At 42.8% G+C, this 22,776-nt stretch overlaps 1 protein-coding gene across 2 annotated transcripts in view; it reads right to left on the bottom strand.

Annotated features, from left to right (window-relative positions):
* The window catches only part of ARFGEF1 (ADP ribosylation factor guanine nucleotide exchange factor 1), an 81,144-nt gene extending 59,152 nt beyond the window's left edge, over nucleotides 1–21,992 (bottom strand). The window contains exon 1 of one of the 2 annotated variants that reach the window (XM_029068347.2): nucleotides 21,697–21,992. In XM_029068347.2, coding sequence (XP_028924180.1) covers nucleotides 21,697–21,820 — 124 coding nt within the window. In that variant the 5' untranslated portion in view covers nucleotides 21,821–21,992. The remainder of the gene's footprint in view (nucleotides 1–21,696) is intronic. The other variant, XM_029068348.2, reaches the window with a different exon arrangement.
* Nucleotides 21,993–22,776: the final 784 nt, after the last annotated feature.

The following is a 22,776-nucleotide window of genomic DNA, read 5'->3' as shown; positions in this document are numbered from 1 at the left end:
TAACTTCTCTGCGCCTCAGTTACTTGATCTGTAAAATGGGAATTAAGACTGTGAGCCCCCCGTGTGCATGGACTAGGTCCAAACTGATTAGCTTGTATCCACCCCAGAGCATAAAACAGTACCTGGCACATCATAAGTGCTTAACAGACACTATAAAAAAACTGCACTAAGTAGACATTTAGTAGGTACAACAGCAGGTAAAGAAGGACTAAATGAACAGCATTCTATGCTACTTTCACTTTCTCCATAATTTACTCTGACTTCCTACCTTCAGCGTCACCCCATCTTTTAGGGTTCACTCAAAAAGTTCTAGGCACCAGATAAAATGTGTGACCGATCTGATAACCTTATATCTACCTCTGTGTTTAGTACATAAAAAATGCCTAAGTCAAAATTATCATCCCCATCATGGGCTTGGGAAGTTTTGAGATTAGATCTCTTGTACCAAACCCGATTAGATCTCTTGTACCAAACCCTTGCTCTGTATGTCTCTTGAAAGAAAACACTACATTTATGCCTTGCCTTGGACACTTCATCAAGAGGCGCTAAAATAAATAATACGAATTCTATCTGGAGACAAAAAAAATTTCCACCTATTTTGTTGCTCACTTAATTTGTTAAAATTATGAAACCAATCTTCTGTCCTCTCTCATCCCTGGAAAAGCCAGCCACTGACATAAAACAGTCTCTTGTTCTAATTCAAAAATAGGATTTAAAAAAAGAGACCACAAGCAAACCAAGTTCTTGAAATCAAACTTTTAATCATTTTAATCAGCATTTGTTCCTCAAAAATTAGGTAACAATCTACTGTACTAACATCCAGTCTTAAGTAGTTTTTTCTGCATAGAGATGAATTAAGCAGATGCCTTCTGTAATTAAAAAAATCTGTTATAACTAACAAGTTTTCTGCAGTTGCTGAGGAAAAGATAATTCCAAGTTCTTGTGTGAAGAATCAAGAAAGCAATGAAAAGGAGGTGAGTGCTGCATCAGTTCTTAATTACAATACTACTAATGTTTAGGGGGATTAACAGAGGTAATATCTTTCACGGATGCAAATCAAGTTTGGCCTGCAAGCCCTACTGCTCCCACTGCTTGTGTGTTGTTGTTTTTTAAAATTGGGATTTGTTAAACATTTACTAAGTGCCAAACACCATCCTAAACCCTTGGGTGGACAAGACATAATCAGGTATTGAATCCCCATTTTACAATTGAGGAAACTGAGAGACAGAGAAATGACTTGCCCAGGGTCACCGTGCAACTGGAAGAGCTGAGATTAGAACCCAAGGCTCCTAGGCCCGTGTACTTTCCATTACTCCATGCTGCTTCCCAGGAGAGACTATCACCCCCAGGAATTGGGGGGGGGGAGGGAGGGTTCCCATTCGTTCTTGGCCCTTTCCTGGGGACTGCACACTCCAACCCAATAACCACCCATATGATTCATCTATTTCTAACCATACTACACTTATGAATACATGGACATTTAACTGTATATTCAACTATTTCTTCAGTATTTTATCCAGGGAGATTTGTTCTACTACCTGTAATGGCCTTCTTCCTGCACACACTACATTTAATTCTACCTCAATGTGTTTTCAACATGTGTTTTGGCTTAAAAAGGATTAGGAAATTAGGGAATGCTCTTCTGGTAACGCATATCTCTATCGGCTGGGTTGCTGAGATGAGATCACATGCGGGTGAACAGGTGAGTATTACAGGGCAGGTATTCTTTAATGTGAGATTTGGCAAGACTATAACCCTCATGTGATAAGAAAACTGGGTGTATTATTTGTAAATTTATGTCTGTCTGCTCCACTAAACTCTAAGTGCCTTGAAGGGAGGAAACGTGTTTTGCTTCTGGTGTGCACCTCAGAAAATGCTGTTGACTGATATTTTGAACAGGATTGCTGCTCCCACCTTCTCTTCCAAAAAAAAAAAAAAAGAGCGAGAAGAGAAGAGATGCTTGGAGAAGTGACTTAGATTCAGCAAATGAGTCTTCCTCCTCTCTTCAGTGGTTTGCATTCTGGCTAGCCTGAAAAGCTTTAGGACTACTATTCTGGAAAATAAGGCCATTTGGGAATCTGAAAATGCAAATGGTCTAGGGTTAAAAATTCTTAACTGGTAATTTCTGAGCCCATTTTGCCCACCACACTAACCGCCACATTTAGTCTCACTTCAACTTCAAAGAATATTTTGGTTTAAGTCTCAGATACAGCATCAATCAGTAGTATTTATTGAGTAGACAGTGTATGCAAAGCACTGTACTATAACTTGGTAAGGTATAATACAATGGAGTTGGTAGACGCAATACCTGATCACAAGGAGCTTACAGTCTAAGGGGGAGACAGACATTAAGATAAATTATGGAGAGTGAAAATAGTAGAGTATAAGGATATTTAAATAAGTGTTGTGAGTCTGGGGTGAGTACTGCAGTTCTTAAGTGATACAGCACTAATGCATAGGGAAGGACAGATACGGGATTTAAGGGGTTAGTCACAGAAGATCTCTTGGAGGTAGGCAGGGAATGTGTCTATTTAGTGCTAGGGAGAGTAAAAAAGTAATAATAATAATAATTTTGCTATTTGTTAAGCGCTTACTATGTGCAGAGCACTGTTCTAAGCGCTGGGGTAGATACAGGGTAGTCAGGTTGTCCCACGTGAGGCTCACAGTTAATCCCCATTTTACAGATGAGGTAACTGAGGCACAGAGAAGTTAAGTGACTTGCCCACAGTCACACAGCTGACAAGCGGCAGAGCCGGGAGTCGAACCCATGACCTCTGACTCCGAAGCCCAGACTCTTTCCACTGAGCCACGCTGCTTCCCCAAAGACATGAGGACTGCCCCCAAATAATTTAATGTCATATATGAATCCAAGACCTCTAAAACCTAACATCTGCTTGAACCCAAAGCACCATGATAGACTGTCATGAAAGGTTAACAGACTCTTACTGGTGGGGGAGGAAGAAATGGAAAGAACAACTGTTTGTAATTATAGCCGTACACAATCAAAAGACACCAAAGGGCCAAATATTACGGGCTCCTGTATTTCATATTTCTAGCTGAGTACTTTGAACTCCTCTTGGGGTGACAATACCTACATGAATGAAAAGCCAAAGCTGCTCTCAAGCTCACCTTCTGGCCTCTTGCTGATGTTGTTTCCTTATCACCCCAATCCATGAGGCCACAATTCTCCATCTTCAAAGCCCGCCTAAAATCCCACCTCTCCAGGAAGCCTTCTCTAATTATTGATGCATTTGTGTTCCTTCCCGGTATTCCTTTTTCTTCCTCTTACTCCCAACTACTTGCAAATAATTTTGGTCTGTCTATCCTCAGCATTTGATTGTAAATTCCAGGAGGGCAGTGATTGTCTTTGTTTTCACTGTACCCTCCTATATGCTTAGTAAAGTGTTTTGCACTCATTAGGTACTCAATAAATACTACTGATGATTTTAGTATTCTATTTCAACTGGAAAACTCAAGGTGGAATTTCTGCCTTTTATGCCATTTTCATTTGCTAAATAATCTCAGCTCTGATACTTGAAAATGCACTGTTGATAGATTCATTCACAGTAACACATTACATTTAATTTCCAGTGACAACACTATTTTCTACTGCCGAATTGTACTTTCCAAGTGCTTAGTACAGTGCTCTCAATAAATATGACTGAATAAATACTTACACCACATTGCTCTCAGACTGATCTGTAGACGTTTTAGAGATCCTACAATTGTTAATCAACATATCAAATAATAATGGTATTTGATAGGCACTTACTATGTGTCATGCACTGCTCTAAGCACTGAGATAGATACAGTTAGATAGTTAATCAGGTTGGACAGAGTCCCTGTCCCACATTTGGGCTTACAGTCTAAGTAGGAGGGAGAACAGGTATTGAATCCCCATTTCACATTTGAAGAAACTGAGGCCCAGAGAAGATAAGTGACCTGCCCACAGTCACCCAGCAGACAAGTGGTAGAGCTGGGATTAGAACTCAGGTCCTCTGACTCCTAGGCCCAACGTCTCACGGCTAGGCCGTGCTGCTTTCCCAAATCTCATCTTGAAGGTGAAAATGGTTTATAGATAATTAAAAAAAGACCAAATTAACAGAACAGTTCTGAAATTAAGGCAATGAGAATGTTCCGACTTAACTGCTACAATTATTATTTAGTAACTTTCAGACTTTTTCTTCATCTGACTAAAATTAGTGTGTTAGAATGCCAATCCCAGCTCCTTGGATAGGGAAAGGCCTCCTAAGCAGGATTAACATTAGAATGAGTTCTACTCAAAAAGATGGGCAAAACAAGCCTGTTTTACAAACACCAAATGTGGCAGAATCTATGAGTTTAAAATCAAATACTTTCCCCTATTTTACCACGGAATAATAGGAGTGGTAGAATAGTAATCGAATACTTGGGAGCCAAATTTATGAATTTTTAATTCTTGCATTGCCATAGCCCTCCTAACTTCTAGGGCAATCGACTGATGTGCACTTTAGTTTTCAACAACCTATAATACTGTCACCTTCAATAAGAAGAATACAACTGTCCAGTTTTCTTTCAGAGGTTTTGGAAAAGCTGGTTAGTGACTACCCTGAAATAGAAAACTGGGGCTCTAAAGAAAGAGAAGTACAGAGAGGATTGGATTCTAAAGTCCCCTTGTGGGCTGTCAAACTTGCTATAGTTTCACACATTCTCCGACTGCACTGATTGAGCCAAGGACACACACAAGCTGTTACACATTCAGACTCTTCTTTCAATACTAGGTGAGGTTCACTTTGCCTCTCTTTGAGTGTTGTCGACACTAGCCGCCTCTGTTTCTTCTTGGCCAACTCTCCCCTCAACCTCTTCGACCTGGTTTGCACCCTGACCACTACTTAATTTGCTCCTGCCAAAATCATCACCTCCTCCTTTAAAACACACTTTCCCAATTCTCTCTGTACCACTCTGACAACTCCTTTTCTGCCTACTTTTCTTCTCACTCTTTAAACACTCAAGGACACGCAACAACTTTAGTAAAACTAAAAACACTTCAATCTTCTGCTAATTCCGAATGAACTTCTCTCCTTGATTCTGATTTCAATTCATCCGTAACATCCATTGAGCACCTACTCTTTGCAGAGCTCTGTACAAAGTGCTCAGGAGACTATAACAGAGTTAGTAAACATGATCTCTGGCCTCAAGGAGCTTACAATCTAGCAGGGGAGACAGACACTACAATAAATTTCCCATAGGAAGAAGCAATAGAGTAAAAAGATATGTCTACCTAAATTCAACAGTGGGGTGTCAACATTCAAATGCTTAGATGAAGCCCAAGTGCTGAAGTGGCAGATGAAGATGAGTTAATCAGGGAAGGCCTCCTGGAGATGTGATTTCAATCAGGGAAGGCCTCCTGGAGGAGATGTGATTTCAGAAAAGCCTTAAAGATGGGGAGAACAACTGCTTGCTGGATGTGAAGGGGGGAGGGAGTGTCAAACAGAAGGGAAGGCATAACGAGAGGTCAGTGGCAATACATTAAACAAGAGACGGCAAGTAGGTTGACTTGAGAGGAATGGAATTGATGAAGATTTACTGTGGTTTGATATTTCTTAGGCTATAATGAATTTTGTACAGTGAAGCTGGATATATAATCTACAGTGATAAAAAGTATACGTTGGATTTCTTTTAAACCCTGTTCTTTACCATGTGTGCAGGTGCCAACTACAACCCTGAAGCATCAAAGGTTAGGTCTGCTCCTAACTCACCTCAACCCAGGGCACAAGCCCCAGCTGGAAGGCAGGGAATGGTGACTCTGTTGGAAAGATTAATGGCTTTATGATTTGGCGGGGTGACTAGTGAAGGTGGTGAGCCAGCAGGCAACTGTTACCACTAACAGGGGAATGGCAGACACTGCCCTTCGAGGGGTGGAGGGGTTAAGTGTGTGATAAGTTTGCGGAGAGGAAGACCCAGCTTCCTGCCAGGGGAGGCCTGCCTACAGTAATGATAATAATAATAATGGTATTTGTTAAGCATATACTATGTGCCAAGCACTGTCCTAAGCGCTGGGGCAGATACAAGGTAAACAAAATGTCTCTACATCCAGATAATTAAGAATGAACAGTATGGAAAAATAAGCAGTTATAACAAGGAAAATTTCTACAGTTAAGGAAAAAAAAGAAAGTAAAGAGATAATGAGGATGTAAAGCAGCATTGCCTAGCGGGAAACAGCACAGGCCTGGGAGTCAGAGGATCTGGGTTCTAATCATTTGTCTGCCATGTGACCTTGGGCAGCTAACTTCAGTTCTCTGTGTCTCAGCTGCTTCACTTGCAAAAGGAGAATTAAGACTGGGAGCCCTCTGTGGGACACAGATTGTGTCCAAACTGATTGTCCTGTAAATCCCCAGTGCTTAGTATAGTGCCTGGCAAATAGTAAGCCCTTAACAAATACCCTTTAAAAAATTTCATGGTGCTGAGAAAGAGAGAAAAATCTAACTGCATGCCAGAATAATGAAAGCTAATGGCACAGAGGAGCAGGAGAGGAAATGAATGTGGAGAAGGATTCTAAATGATATGAGAGGAAAAGAAGAGAGTACAACATAATGGAAATTAAGTACAATGTGGGCAATGAGACATTCCATATTCATTCTACAATGCAGCTACCCCTTCACATATCATGAAATCAAGAAGAAATTGTAATTTTTGAGGTAACCTTTCTATGCAGAAACAGGGCAAACAACACGTAGGAAGATATGTTAATTCAATTCATTCTATTAACAATGTGCTCCTTTGGGGGTGGGTGGGCTAGTAAATTTTCTGTACTTCTCTGCAAGGACGCTGCGTCATAAAGGCTACTATGGCTAAGGCAAAAATGAGTCATATTTAGTCAGGGATTTTCATTTATCTGAATTTAATACTGGAAAGAAATACTACCCCGGCATAGTACAAGAGCAAATAAGTCTTCAGATTTTGTTTTAAGAGTTATACAAATTCTAATTATTATTGAAGTTCCAATTATTCTTGGCTAGTTCAACAGAAACCAATTTTACAGATCCTTGAAGAGTGTGGATATAGGGTGAACACAGAATTTTTGATCACCAAGCCTCACCTCACCGGAAGGAGAGGTCGTTAATTGAAACTAGAAGGTAAAAAGTTCAAACAAACAAAAGGAAGCACTTCATTGGGTGGGTGGAATGTTATCTCAGGAGGTTATGAATAGGTGGCAATATAGTAATGATAAATAAGATCCACAGAGGGAGGAAAAAACCCAATGGGTAGGAACTTTGTCTTCTGAACATTATATATTGTACTCTTCTAAGGGCTTAGCGTACAGTGCTCTGCACTCACCAAGCACTCAAATACGATTGACTGAATTGATTACTAAAATATACCCTTTAGTACACACTGAAATATGGAATACTTATGGTCAGTTTTACTAGTTACACAGTATACAAAAGCATAGGTGCCAACTTAATGGGGGCAAAGAGGACTGTGGCTCCCATGGAATTGGCTCGGCAGCGGGGAGGGGAAGCGGGGTGAAGTCCGGCTCCTCTCCCAGCTTTTTTGGGCAGGACGGGCAGAAGGGGTGGTCTGCTCTTTTGGGTGGAGTTGGCAAGGACCCGGCAGTGGATCGGATATATTGGCTCCACCTCTTGCCCCCTGCCAGAAACATAAGAGGAGATACCGTGCCCTCCCCACCAATGTAGATTCCTCTACTACTGATGCTTTTCTTGTCCTCATGAAGCTTCAGGATTGGGGGTGAGTGATTTCTCTCACCTGTTTCATCTCCACCCAGCTGGCAAACAGCTGGGGGTTTCTCTTGGGGAGGGTGGTGGCAAGGGTCAGAGCTTGAGAGCCACTGTCCTGGGCTGAAGCCCGTGTGGCTACAGCTCTGGGTGTTTTAGGGATCTGGCCCCTGTTCCATTGTTGTTCACAGAGGCAGCGGCAGAGCTTAATTGGGAAATGTCCAGAGCTGCAGTCACCCAGGCTTTAACCCAGCCTGGCAGAATGGCAGAAGCATTATTGAGTGCCTTGACCTTCATCTTCCCCCACCTACTCCTCCTTAGTCCCTTTCCTCCTCTCCCCCATCCTCTGCATTTCCTCTCTAGCTCCCCTTGACCTTTTCTTTCCCAATCCTTTCGAAGTCCCACCCTTTCAAAGCTCAGCCCCCCCAAACCCTGCCAAAAGTTCCCCTCCATGCTCAAAATGAGAAATAACTCGGTAATCAAATAGAGCTTTACTAACTCTGAAAATCAGATTTACAGGTGAGTCAAAATGCAGAAATTAAGCCCCTAGTACCCAAGGTCAAACACTTGCAATCACCCAGGTCTCTCAACTCTGAGTCTTCAGCTCTGAATACCGTCTGAAAAATGAAATCATGGCACACCAGTATACCTCTGGTCGAGACACAGATTGGCCTTCATATGGATACCTAATCCTTTACAGCAAATTGGATTATCTCTGTCCCAAATGAGTAGAAACAATTTATGTACAGCTCACTATATATGACTCATTTCTTTGAGAATCAATCACTAACATACTACTTATTGTAGAAAAAAGTCTCTAAGAGCTAGAGCCTAGAATAAATTTGTACATAAGCGAAAGTGGTTTTCAGGTAATGAAAAACTGTTTACATATTTTTTCAATCACTAGGAGCAGGCAAGTAGTCAACTCAATTATCTGCAAGTGGCTTATCAGCACTGAAGATTATCCCCAGCTTTTTTAAGCTTTCAACATCTACCTTCCTGCCTTTCCAATTAACACCTTCTACTCATCAGAACCGGCTGGCTACAGAGGCTCTCTTCAGACTCTTCTGGGGCCCAGGACTATCTCACCCCTGTTGCCCTCTCCTACACTAATGCCACCCAAACCACCTTGCCAGTTTTCTGTTTTCCTAGCACATCGTCCCTCAATTATCACAGATGATTACTGAGGAGTTGAGAGTTGACTTTAGGGCTGAGCTTCCTTCTTTTAAAAACGTTTACTGCCTTTAAGATTGAGGAATGATTTAAAGTTTAAGGAATGCCACATTTGAACCCAGAAAGATAGGCAAAGAAAGGTAAGTAAAGGAAATCTGAGGGTAAGTAAAGGATCTGAATGTCATGGTGGTGGTGTCACTAGTGAAGGTGATTGGAAATGTTTAACTGAGAAATGGCTACTCTAGGGAGGTGAGGTACGGCGAGCAGAAATCCAAGATGCTTCTGAAAGGAGAGCTCTGAAACAATACTCGGTGACTACTTTAAAAGAAATAATAGAAAATAACCTCTTTTAAATGAAGAAATACTCCCCTATCCACAATTTTAAAATGGAACTAAAAGGAGTTAGTTGGGATTATTTTTTATTCTGGATATACCTTGCTTTTAATCGATGACCATCTTATCAATCCATCAATGGTATTTATTGGAAGAGCACTAAAGAGTAATTAGACACATCCCAGCCCTGAAGGCGTTTACATTTCCTGAAATGCTGGGAACTTCACTCTGTACAAATGACCAGAAGAGAGATCCAAACTAGAGAGAATGGCATATGCATAGAACTTAATAAAAACTAAAAATTCAGAATAACCAAAACTACATTTGAATATGAGGGATTTTAACAGGAAGCTTAATCCATCACCCCAAGCGGCCAACTCAAGGGTATGAAGATGGAAGGAGGGACTGACTATCATCCACAGAAAGGGGTACACGATAAGTGTGTGAATGCAATAAACTCCGAGTTAATGCAAAGCTTCGGGGGGGTCTTTGATCAAATTCCCCTCTCACCCTTTCCCTTTACTGACAGAACTGCAAACTATGAAATGGAAAGGACTTGGAAAGGCATTGAACTGGTAAGGTTCTGTGGCATCTCAATGGATTACCTTGGAGGAATTTGGCAAATAAGAGGATCACTATTCAAAAAGACAAGTTTCCTTTACAGAACCAGGGAAAGTTCAACCCTGGCTTTACCTGGGATTTCAGGACTAAATAAGTCCTTTGGGATGTATCCAGATCGGAGGCCTACCTGAAGCCAAGATGGGGAAGAGTAATAAAGAATTTAAGAACCAAAGAGCAGGAGCTCTAACAGTCCAGGATCCATTTTTTCAAATGGTATTGGCTAAGCACGTATTTTGTGCCAGGTATGCTGCGATAATAATGATGTTAATGGTATTTGTTAAGTACTTACTATATGCCAGGCCCCGTAGAAAGCGCTGGGGTGAATACAAGCAAATCAAATTGGACTCAGTCCCTGCCCCACATGGGGCTCCGTCTTAATCTCCATTTTACAGATGAGGTACCTGAGGCACAGAGAAGTTAAGTGATCTGCCCAAGGTCACACAGCAGGCAAGTGGCAGAGCCAGGACTAGAAACCAGGTTCTTCTGACTTCCAGGCTGTTGCTATGCTACTTCTCATAGGGAACATTTAAAACTGTTCCTTTTTTAACTTCCAAAGGCAATGCTTTCTTCTGTGGGGGAGGGAAATCTAACTGAATAACCCATGTCCTCTACTGGAGAGGTGAAGTCCATGCAATTTTTTTTCCAGATTATAAAACAAATCAAACCCTTAGTCAATTTCCCATTTACTAGCCAGCAGACTCCTAATAACCAATTTTCTAGCCTTACTAGGAATGAGGTGGATTGAGCCATGCCATACCTCCTTCGGCTCTTAGGAGATGAACCCAGTAATGGCTCTCCCCAGACTAGAAATGAGATTTTTCCATTCCAAACCCATTCCATGGCCACCTAAATACAAAAAGTAATTTTTCGTGAAACTCTATTATACTTCCAGTTCTCAATTTACAAAACTACACAATCAGGTGAATTCAACTTCATTAACAAGTGTTTTGTTCCCCTGAGCCTCAAGTAAACCAAATTTGACATCCTTTTGGAGTGGGGAGAAAAGGCATATAGAAATTGCTAGGCACAGAGAAATAAATCGATCACTTCTATCTAACTTCAAACACACATACACATCCTTCTTGGTTCAAGGTTCATTTGAACTGGGAACCCTGGGTCTCTGTTTTTTGTTTTTGTTTTTTTCTGCAGGGTCGGGCAGGTTAAACTGAATATTTTACCCTGACACATGAGGGGAGGGAAACTAAAAACAAAGACTTAATAGATATTGCCTTATCAAATTTCATAATGCTCCTGTGAAACATGCAGATGGCATACTAAACTTTTCCCACTGTACGAAGTAGCTATAGTCTGTGTCAGCTTTATGGCAAAATAGAAAGATAATAATTATTTACCCCAAGATCCCACAGCTAGTTAACTAATGGAGCAAGGACTAGAAACCATGTCAACAGACTCCTCATTAACAACAAATAAGCTAATTTTAAAACACCATTAAACAGACCCACAAATTACGCTCCTGGGAATTACCCTTTTTACCCCGCTCCAAGAGAGGTATACCATCTGGTGGAATCCCATCCATTCTCCTACCTACCAGCTTACACTTCCTTCCTTCCTTCCACTCATTCTTATCATCTGATATTTCATTTGACCTGCAGCATTTACACTGGCTGTACATTGCCTGCCTTTTCTTCCTTGTTTTAATGTAATCAATATAAAGGCAGGAGCTCAGTCTCTCCTTTCATCTGTACCCCAAACACCCAGCCAAATGCTATGTAGCCTATGGGTACTCTACTGTTGGTCCAATGCTCTGGGTTGCAGGATACCTGGGTTCGGGTCCCCAATCTTCTTGTTAGGGCTGTGCCATTTGGAGGTTCTGGGAGGTGGAAGGCCCGTCAAAAATACTCAAAAAAAAAAATATCTGGCCACTGTGGACGGCAAAGATGGCAAGACAACCACCTGCTTATTCTTACTTCAAATGCATTTTCTCCTTCAACGGAGAAAGCTTACATTGCTGCTGTTTCCTTATTTCCCTTACTTAGCAAACACCTACTGCAGGTTTCTCAATGGCAAGTATAGGCAATACATTTATGCTATACAAATATCCCTGAAAACATTCAGCATTATAAAATTTACCACCTACTGGGAGAAATATGATTATACCTATCATCCGGTTTAAAGACTACTTCTATGTACTAACCTGCTGCTGGAGCTTCAAAAGAATACTCTCTGAATATCTTAACACCTCAGTGGAATTTTTTAAATGTCCTTTTTCCAAATTAATCATCAAAAATTCTCATGAGCCAAGTGCAGAAAAAGAGCATTTAAAAAATTTTCGGTGTGAGGAAGAAAAGACCAAAAAGTGTAAGAGAAAGGAGGACTGAGAGAAAACAGAACATGCTTGGGAACAACCCACTGACTCTTTCTAATGGTCTCACCCAAGTATACTTAATGAAGCAATAGGATAGCTGCCTTCTTAAGGCCAACTAACAATAATTACTGTGGTATTTCTTAAGCACTTACTATATGCCAGGCACTGTACTAAATGCCAGGGTAGATACAAACGGGATTTGACACAGTAACTGAGGCACAGAGACATGAAGTGATTGGCCCCAAGTCACACAGCAGACAAGTAGAGGAGCTGAAATTAGAACTCAGGTCCTTCTGACTCCCAGGTCCGTGGTTCTATCCGGTAGAACAAGCTGCTTCTCTAGAAGGTTAAGGATGCAGCTTCTAACATACTTACCTTTTCTTGACTAACAATCCATTGTGCATTTATTATTATATTTAAACTCTTTCCTTAGCTTTCTAACAATCCCTAGATTCTCAGGTACGCATTCATCCAAACCCCATGGGTATTTTCTGCCTCCACAACTTCCTGTAATAATGAATTCCATGTTTGCACTGGCTTTGTAAACAACTGACAAGAACAAGACAATAGCACGAAAGAAAAATAGGAACAAAATAGTAGAAAAAGGAGAAATGAAAATTATACTGGATAGGTATAAGAAAAGAATAGAGGAAAAAAATGGGAAAAAAAACATAAGACAGTCAGGTCATGCCATTTAATAGACTATAAACTTGAAGTCTTAACTCTATTGAGTATTCATAATTGTGGATATTTTCATGCCCTTCTATACTCCTTTGCCCCGTGCCTCCTGGATATCCATCTTTTTATTATTCCTAAATCCTCCCAACATTTTAGAAATAGAATTTACGCAGCCAACAAAGCCTTTATGTTATGGAGCCCAAGTCAAAGCCCAGGGTTAAAGATGCCTTATTCACATACCACCCAATTATCTATGCATGAGAGGCAAAGTCAAACAAAGCTCCTTATCTGCTATCACTAGAAGATTCTATCACTATTGTAAATGATAAAGATGGAAAACTACAATTTTTACAATAGGACAGTGTTGGTACATCCATTTGAAAATGAATAGAAAAATAAAAAAAGAGTACATCCTTTTTTAATGATATAAAAATGAAGATTTAATTAAGGGATAGTACTCTTCATGGCTGCCTCCTATTACTACCACAATGCAAATGGATAATTTGCTATTCTTTTTACAAGAATACTGAATATAGTGAGAAAGGCGGAAAAAATAGCAGCTTTTCTAAACACAGTAGTTCTTTCCCCACTCGACCCCCAAAAATACTATGGCTGGGGGTGGGGGGAAGCTAATTATTTACTCTTGTGCTTATGAGCAAGATAGAAGACATCAGGACTTTTAAGATGATTTAAATCTCTATCCCATTTGGAAATACGCAGGAAAAAATTAGGACTAGGAATATTCATTTTCTGTACTCACTATATGAAGAAACAATTCAGGAAGAAGAAATTACCCAGAGACATATGAATATACAATTTTAAGATCTGTGGCATGTCTTTTTGCTTTTCAGAGAATGGTGGGGGGGAAGGGGGTTGACTTAGAATATTTAAAAAATTCTACAAAGGTTTCTTCCCTAGAAAAGCATAAACAGTACTACCTTCGTTGTTCAGATAAGTGTTTTTAATCCTTCAGAACACTTTTTAACACACATCTGCACTAGAGTACATTTCCTGTATCTGACTGTCACTTTCACAAAATTCTTTTCTACGCTCATACAAACCAGTGCACAGCCTGCTCGATGGAAATATGATGTAGAGAAGGCATTGGTTGTAAAACTAGTTTCAAGATCACTGGAGGCATTAGTGCTAAAGTTTCACTTTTTGTGCAGGGGCAAGGCGGAGACAGGGATTTTAGGGTAGTAGCAACTGGATGGCAATAGACTTCAGAAAGCCAATGAGTCAGAAACCATCTGAATCTTCTCAGTCCACCTGGGAATTCCAAGATCCTTTCAGAGACCTGGGACGAAGAGCGAGACCCTCATCGCTCCAATAGAACTGGCCATCTATGATTGGAAGAACAACTTTTGTAGCTTTTTTTAAATTTTTTATTAGCTTGGAAATCTGATTAAACCTGTTTTGTTGACATACATAGTACATTTGCTCTTTACTCTGCACTCCGAAGTTGCACGCAGCCTATGGCAGGGATTGTAGAAGTGACCTACCTGCCCACCGTATTTCAAAAGATCATGGTCGATTCTTTTAAAGTTGCTGGAGCATTCAAGGTCTTAATCTTTTTTGTCTTATTAAACATAATTTTTTAAGTGCTAGAAATACACAATCCACTAAGATAATTCTAAAAACTTTTCTTTTAAAATACGCTTAAATATAATTTTAAAGTAGTTGGTACTTTTAAACACTCAATCGCCTTGCCCAATACCACCTTACCGCCCTGATTTTCTACTACAACCCAGCAAGCCCACTTTGCTCCTCTAATGCCAACTTACTCACCGTACCTCCAGCTCATCTAACTTGCCACCAATGTCCTGCCTCGGGTCTGGAGCATCCTTTATTCTCCCCTCCCTCAGCACCTGGGTACATGTCAGTAATGTATTTATTTATATTAATGTCCGTCTCTCCCTTCTTTTGCTTGTATACTTGTGGGCAGAGAATGTGACTGTTATACTGTAGTCTCCCAAGTGCTTAGTACAGTGCTCTGCACAAGGTAAGCGCTAAACACGACTGATTTCAAGTTCTACTGAAAAACCATATACCCAACCAGTCCATAGCATAAACTTTTACTACGCAGTTTCGAGAGAGCGCAATAAGGGAATATTTTTAAAAATGTGGGTATCCGGATAGATTGCAATGTGCTGCTATAAGGAATGGTTGTGAACAGGCCTAGGACATCAGGCAAGGTGCATGTATTCTAGCATTAGCTTGTCAGGAACATAAACCTCCATGCTGCTGGCAAACTGAGTGTACTTCATATAATACATACACATTTATAATTTACTGAATTATGGCCAGATGTAATGTAAGACATTCTGAAAAACTTAAATATGAAAGTATTTTTCAGGAGCTGGAAAACTGAATTAATTTTGCAAATGCATAGAATGCCTGAAGGAAAAAAAAGTAGGACGCAAGACAGGAGGTCAAGTCATCTAAAGGAGTCCCCGACACGGTAACAAAACCCAGGAAAAGGATGATTTCTTCACATATACCAAGCAGGATATATCAAAATGTTATTGATGGCAAATTAGGGAAAAAACAAACAAGAGGGCATAAAATACAAAAGTAAAAAGAAATCTATCAAATATAAACAAATGTAAACTAGACACCATCCAACATTCTAGCAGAACTTCCTTTTCTGAACTAGGCCTACTTCTCAGAGATGGCAACAGGTACTGGAATTTGAAGAATTGGAAAGTTTGCAAAATTGAATCAAGTTCTCCTAAAGGCCTATGTCACAACTGCAGTTTTTCGCTTTCTGCAATCAATCAGTTGACTCTGAGCATAGGTCAGCTTGCTCAAGACCCCAAAGCTATTTTGAGCCCTAAGGGGACACTCTTTTAAGTCAACAAATGAACTTAGTTCGATAAACAAGGCTCACCAGGCCTATTCCTGGTTACTATCCTGGTCTACTGAGCTCTAGAGAAGGTTGAGGTTGGAGGCTGTGGCTTACATAATTCAGGTTTTAGAGCAGGTAGAGGACAACATACAACCTCGTCCCCCGCCTCCCCAGCCCCATTATTTTGCGCTTACTTAGCATGGCTTTGGGCTTCATAATTTTAGCCTTGCAATTTAGGAATTTTCTTTTTACCTGCTCATTATAAATAGAAACCAGTAGGAAGTAAGGGCACCTTCATGTTCCAAAGAGAGATGCTCCCCAAACATACTCTGCTAGACAGAATACTTATAATTACTCAAAGTAACGTGAAGGATTCATTCTCTAACAAAATGAGCTCATTAAAAAAAACCACCTGACTGAACCTGTATGTGGATAAGATTTGCAAATGCTATAATTGCATTCTATTCTGTCAGTAATATCCTATTATTACAGTATCATTGACAAGGTTCTTTTTAGGAAAGTCCTAAAGTACGTGTAAAAAGTAGGATGGATATGTATAAATCAGTGTATAATAATTGAATGCACTGCTAATGGATTAAGCCTTCCCACTTCTCAGATATGTTTAAGTGTAGGTGATTTGCCATCATCCTTGAACACAAAAGTGTCACCAGCAGTAGGTGTCATCTTGGAATAAAAAGAACAAGAATATCTAAATACTTCAGACATACATCTCCTGGCAAGAAATCCAGGAAACTGTAGGACATGCATCAACAACCCCTCCCCGCCCAGTACCCCCATCTCCTCCATCTTCCCTCTTCATTCCTTCCACGTTACCAAAAATCCTCCTGACAACTTCAGCCGTCACACCATTGCTCCCTCTGAGAATATCTTCTCTTCTTTGGTCTCTGCAACACCACCTCTCCATTTTTATCTCCTCCCCTGGCTCTCCTCCTCCGGGTGTCTGAGCACATGTTCCCACTCCTCAGAAACCTCTGAGAAGAGGTTACTTGCTCATTTCCATGTCAAGCAGAATCTTCTGACCATTACCTTCAAGGTACACCAAATGGCTTTTTTCTCCCAGCTGTCTGCCCACACCCCTCTCCTTCTGTCCCTTCTCTGTCTCTCACATCAATGACCTCTTTCTTGCTCTCCCAGTCCCTCCTTTTTCACATCTAACAGACCACTGCTCTCCCCATCTTCAAAGCCCTTGTGAAATCAAATCTCCTCTAGAAGGCTTTCCTGATCAATCCCTCACCTCCCCACTCCCAGAAGATCTCGTGTTCATATCCGTAAACTCGGTTGTTTCTCCTACTTCGAATTTATTCTTGTGTCCGTCCTCCCTGCTAGATTGTCTTCCTTTAGATTGTTAAGTCCCTTTTCTAGACTGTAAGAGCACTGAGGGCAACCAACTGTATTGTAGTCTCCCAAGTGCTCTGTGCTGCTCTGCACAGAGAACTCACTCAATAAATACCATTTTGGTTGACTGTAAACCTGTAAACTCTTTGAGGGCAGGGATGGGGCCTACTGACTCTACTCTCTCAAGTCTGCTGAACAGAATGTGCCTTCAATAAATACAACTGATTGATTGATTGGATCTGCCATCTGTCTGCTGTGTGACCTTGGGCAAGACACTTCACTTCTCTGTACCTCAGTTACCTCATCTGTAAAATGGGGATTAAGACTGAGCACCCCATGTGGGACAGGGCCGAGTCCAAACTGATTAGCTTGTATCTACCCCAGCGCTTAGAACAGTGCTTATCACGTAGTAAGCACTTAAGAAATACTATTATTATTACAATTACTAAGGCAGTGGCCTAACGGTTCCCAGGGGTTTTTTGAAGATGTGTTACCATTTTCAACATCACTCCCAATCCATTACTGAACACCTACTGTGCAGGGTACTGAACTTTGCACTTGGGAGAATACAATTCAACTGAGTTGGAAGCCATGTTCCCTGCCCACAACAAAAAGCAGTGTGGCCTAGTGGAAAAAGCACAGGCCTCGGAGTCAGTAGGATCTGGGTTCTAATCCCGGCTCCAGCACTTGTCGGCTGTGTGACTCTGGGCAGACCATTTCACTTCTCTGGGCCTCCGTTACCTCACCTACAAAAGGAGGATTAAGACTGTGAACCACATATTGGGACAGGGACTGTGTCACACCTGATTAGCCTGTATCTACCCCAGAGTTTAGTACAGTGCCTGGCACATAGTAAGCGCTCAACAAAGACTATTTAAAAATGAGCTTACAGTCTAGAGGAGGGGAACTCCCAAGTTCCATGAGGTTAAAAGTAGCTGACTGCTGCCTCTCCAGCCAGCAAATGTCCAAACCATTTCTAACCCCAGGATTTTTAAACACAATATCAGGTCAGGTCGCATCACTGAAAGTCGCTTTTTGCCCCTTCCAGGAGGCAACAAGGCATTTAATTAGTTCCTTTATTCAAAGTATCTTGGGAGTTCACCACAATTTTCGTCTTGAACATTTTTACAGTGGGGACTTTTGGATATCTTGTTTTTCATATAAACTTTGCTGAGATAAAACAAACAACCTAATGCAACACCTTTCATTAACTCTGAGTATCTCTATCTAGTTTCCATTATTTTTCTTTTTTTTTTTTCCAATCAGACAAAGGTAGCTATTAGCCTTGGTGTCTGAAAGAAAGATAAGCTATTTTCTTCCATGCCAAATCTTCACGTAAAGTGATACAAAAAAAGTAAATGTGCAAACCAAACAAATAATGATTCAGTAAGTTTAGTAGGTCCTCGGCTCAAAATTTGTGAATTTCTTTCAACTTGAAACACAGCTTGCATCACAAACCACAGCTTCTTTGCAAAACCACACAATTATTCCTATGAAAGCCCAGAAACTAACTTTTTCTGTTGGTAAAATTCTCCAGTCACATCAAAGAAAAAACTTTTCTTAATTACAGTTGTCAGCACAGTTTTAAAACGGAGAGCTACTGATCCACAGAGCTGAATTTAACCAAGTCTATCTACTGTTTCACCTGAAAACTGTTAGGATGAAAATTTTCAAATGAATGCTACGATTTTAGCAATTTAAAGATCCGAAAGAGTAGAGATCGAGACCCTTGGAACGAGTGATATTTGTGTGACCTTTTAATAATGACACGACCCAAAGTGCCTTTAAAAATTTCCGGCATTTAATACCAAAACTCGTCTTCCCTTCCTTCATGAACCCAAAATTTCAATCGCTTTCAATCCTTCAGTTTCCTCTTGTGGATAATGCTGCTATTCAAAGGCCTTCCCTTCTCCACATCATTTGACACAAATCCATTCCCAACATTCTTCAATTCTGGCCAGTGTGTGCATGTGTGTTTATTCTCCATCGTATTCCACTCAGTACTCTTTCCTGCATTCCCCGGATACACATTTCCCATCTATTCTGTGCATGCTATCTTTTATTTCAGAGACCGTAGTCGTTACGGTGCCTTTTTAAGCTCCCGTGTTTTTTCACTGTAACGACCCGCGTCCACAGAAGCTTCCACGGGTACTGTGAAATATGCAGAGCTCTGAGCTTCCTTCCTCTGCCTTTTTTCTTTCCGACTACAGCTATACAAAGACCGACACATGCACATGATCCATGTACACATTCTCCTATTTCATTTTGGCTTGAGAGCAGGAGCGCCAGACTGTACATGTGGCTTGGTTGGGGGGGGGGCGGGGGGGGGGGCGGTCACTGTCTTTTTGCTCTATCCATTTCTCTGGGCCACCCTGCCTCTCCCTAACCCTTCTCCCCCACACTGTCCCATCCCCAAACCCCAAGTCTCCTGTTCTTCCACATGAGAGAAGCAGCGTGGTCCAGTGGAAAGAGCACGGGCAATGGTTCTAATCCCAGCTCCGCCACCTGTCAGCCAAGTGACTTTGGGCAAGTCACTTCACTTCTTGGTGCCTCAGTTCCCTCATCTGTCAAATGGGGATGAAGACTGTGAGCCCCACATGGTACAACCTGATTACCTTGTATCTACCCCAGCGCTTAGAAAAGTGCTCGGCACATAGTAAGCGCTTAACTAATACCAACATTATTATTATCAGCCCTGCGGGCAACGGAACTACAACACGTTGTGTGTGGTGTGTTGGGTGTCCGTTGGGGGTGGAGATATTTCAGAGAGGCACCTCCAGAGCATCCTTCTTCCCCCAGTCCACGGGGGAGCCAACTTCGGGCACTCTCCCCGGGTCTGGGGGAAAAGGATCCCCTCCCCTGAAGATAAACGTATTGCCCCCCTGAATGACGCTCTTTTCCTTAGGCCCTTCCTGACCAGACTGGCTCCACCTCCCCTCAGCACTATGCTCATTTGTACATATTTTTATTACCCTATTTATTTTGTTAATGAGGTGTCCATCCCTTTGATTCTATTTATGGTGATGATGTTGTCTGGTTTTTGTCCATCTGTGTCCCCGGATTTGACTGTGAGCCCATCATGGGGCAGGGATTGTCTCTGTTGCCAAATTGTAATAATAATGTTATTTGTAAAGCGCTTACTATGGGCAAAGCATTGTTCTAAGTGCTGGGGTAGATACAGGGTAATCAGGTGGTCCCATGTGAGGCTCACAGTTAATCCCCATTTTACAGAGGAGGTAACTGAGGCCCAGAGAAATGAAGCCACTTGCCCACAGTCACACAGCTGACCAGAGGCAGAGCCGGTATTCGAACCCATGACATCTGACTCCCCAGGCCGGGGTCAACTCTGCCACTTATCAGCTGTGTGACTGTGGGCAAGTCACTTCACTTGTCTGTGCCTCAGTGACCTCATCTGCTAATGGGGATGAAGACTGTGAGCCTCATGTGGGACAACCTGATGACCCTGTATCTCCCCCGGCCCTTAGAACAGTGCTCTGCACATAGTAAGTGCTTAACAACAACCAACATTATTATTTCCACTGAGCCACGCTGCAGGCAGTGCTCTGCACAGAGGAAGCGCAACATAAATACTACTGAATGAACGAACCTCCATTTCCCCAGCTACTAAACCGCAGCTCGGTTTCGACCTCCTCACAAAGGGCCGCCACTTGCCCTCATGGCACCGTTGGTCGCCCCCCGGTCTCCCGACGCCCCCAAAGACACAAAGACACACACACACACACACAAAGACACACACACACCGAGGGCCACACACCCGATTCCCCTTTCAGGCCCCTCTCACACTCATCGCCCGCGGGCCCTTTCGCTCCCATCCATTTAATAGTATTTATTGAGCAATTACTATGTGCAGAGCACTGTACTAAGCGCTTGGAGTGTACAAATCGGCAACAGATAGACAGTCCCTGCCCATTGACGGGCTTTCAGTCTAATCGGGGGAGGCAGACAAAAACGATAGCAGTAAATAGAATGTAGGAGAAGTACATCTTATTAAAACAATAGCAATAAATAGTATTTATGGAGCGCTTACTGTTCATTCATTCAATTCAATAATATTTATTGAGCGCTATGTGCACAGCACTGTACTAAGCGCTTGGAATGGACAATTCGGCAACAGAGAGAGACCATCCCTGCCTATTGACAGGCTCACAGTCTAGTCGGGGGAGGCAGACAAAAACAATAGCAATAAATAGAATCAAAGGGATGGACTCCTCATTATCGATTAGCCTGGGAGCCCGTCAGTGGGCAGGGACCGTCTCTATCTGCAATTGTCCATTCCAAGCGCTTAGTCCAGTGTTCTGCACATAGTCAGCGCTCCATAAATACTATTGAACGAATGAATTAATAGGATAATAAGGATGAGCAAAGGAGCACAGTGCTGGGGGGGAAAAGGGGGCTGAGCCAAGGGGGCAGAGAGGGAACAGAGGGAAAAGGGGAAGCTCAGGCTGGGAAGGCCTCTTGGAGGAGGTGAGCTGTCAGGAGGGCTTTGAAGGGACGCCCGCTTTTTTCCCTTCGTGTAGAAGCGAGTTGGAGGAAGGGGTGGGCAGGGAGAGGGGTCGAGGCAGCCCCCAGGACCGGCCCGCTCACCCTTCCCCTCCATCGCGCCCCGAGGGCTCGGCCCCGCTCACCTAACGCCACCTCGCAGGCTTTCCGCAGCTGGGAGTGATGCGCCTTCTTCACCTCCTTGTCGGCCAGAATCTTCTCCAGCGCCCGCGTCAGGAACATGTTCTTCGTTTTTCGGCCTTCGTGCATGGACGCGGGGAAGGCGGAAGAGGAGAGGCCGGCGGGCGGGGGCGGCCCACAAAGGCCGAGGAGGGGGCGGAGGGAGGCCGGGCGAGGGGGAGGAGAAGCTGGGTGGCCCCCGCTCGCTCGGCCCGTCGGGGGAGAGCGGAGGGGACGGCGCTCAGGCGGCCGGCGCGGGGGCCCGGGCAGGACCGGCCGCCGCCTCCATCACCGCCGCCGCCGCCATGTTGGAGGAAACGACGCGTCACGCAGCGGCCCAACGGCTGCAGGGGAGGAAGCAACGCGGTGGCGGTGGCGGTGGCGGCGGCTCCTCCATGGCGGCCTCCCCCCCCTCCCCTTGTCACCCTCCCCAACCCCCTACACAACTTTCTCCGACTTGTCCCCCCCCCCCCCCCCCGCAGTCACTTCCCTTCCCTGGGCCTCAGCGACCTCATCTGGAAAATGGGGATCGACTGGGAGTCTCACGTGGGGCAACCTGCTTCCCCTGTGTCTCCCCCAGCGCTTAGCACCGTGCTGTGCACATAGTAAGCGCATAACAAATACCAACATCATTATTATTGTTACTTCTCTGTGCCTCAGTTATCTGTAAAATGGGGATTGGGAGCCTCACGTGGGGCAACCTGATGACCCTCTATCTCCCCCAGTGCTTAGAACAGTGCTCTGCACATAGTAAGCGCTTAAATAACATTATTATTATTATTACTACTTCTCTGTGCCTCAGTGACCTCATCTGTAAAATGGGGATTGACTGGGAGCCTCACGTGGGACAACCTGATGACCTTGTATCTCCCCCAGCGCTTAGAACAGTGCTCTGCACATACTAAGTGCTTAACAAATACCAACATCATTATTATTACTTCTGTGTGCCTCAGTTATCTGTAAAATGGGGATTGACTGGGAACCTCACGTGGGGCAACCTGATGACCCTCTATCTCTCCCAGTGTTTAGAAGAGTGCTCTGCACAT

This window comes from Ornithorhynchus anatinus, chromosome 7 (genome assembly GCF_004115215.2).
Source record: "Ornithorhynchus anatinus isolate Pmale09 chromosome 7, mOrnAna1.pri.v4, whole genome shotgun sequence".
Taxonomy (NCBI): domain Eukaryota; kingdom Metazoa; phylum Chordata; class Mammalia; order Monotremata; family Ornithorhynchidae; genus Ornithorhynchus; species Ornithorhynchus anatinus.
The sequence above is the reverse complement of the archived record's forward strand: the minus strand, read 5'-3'. Positions and strand labels throughout refer to the sequence as shown.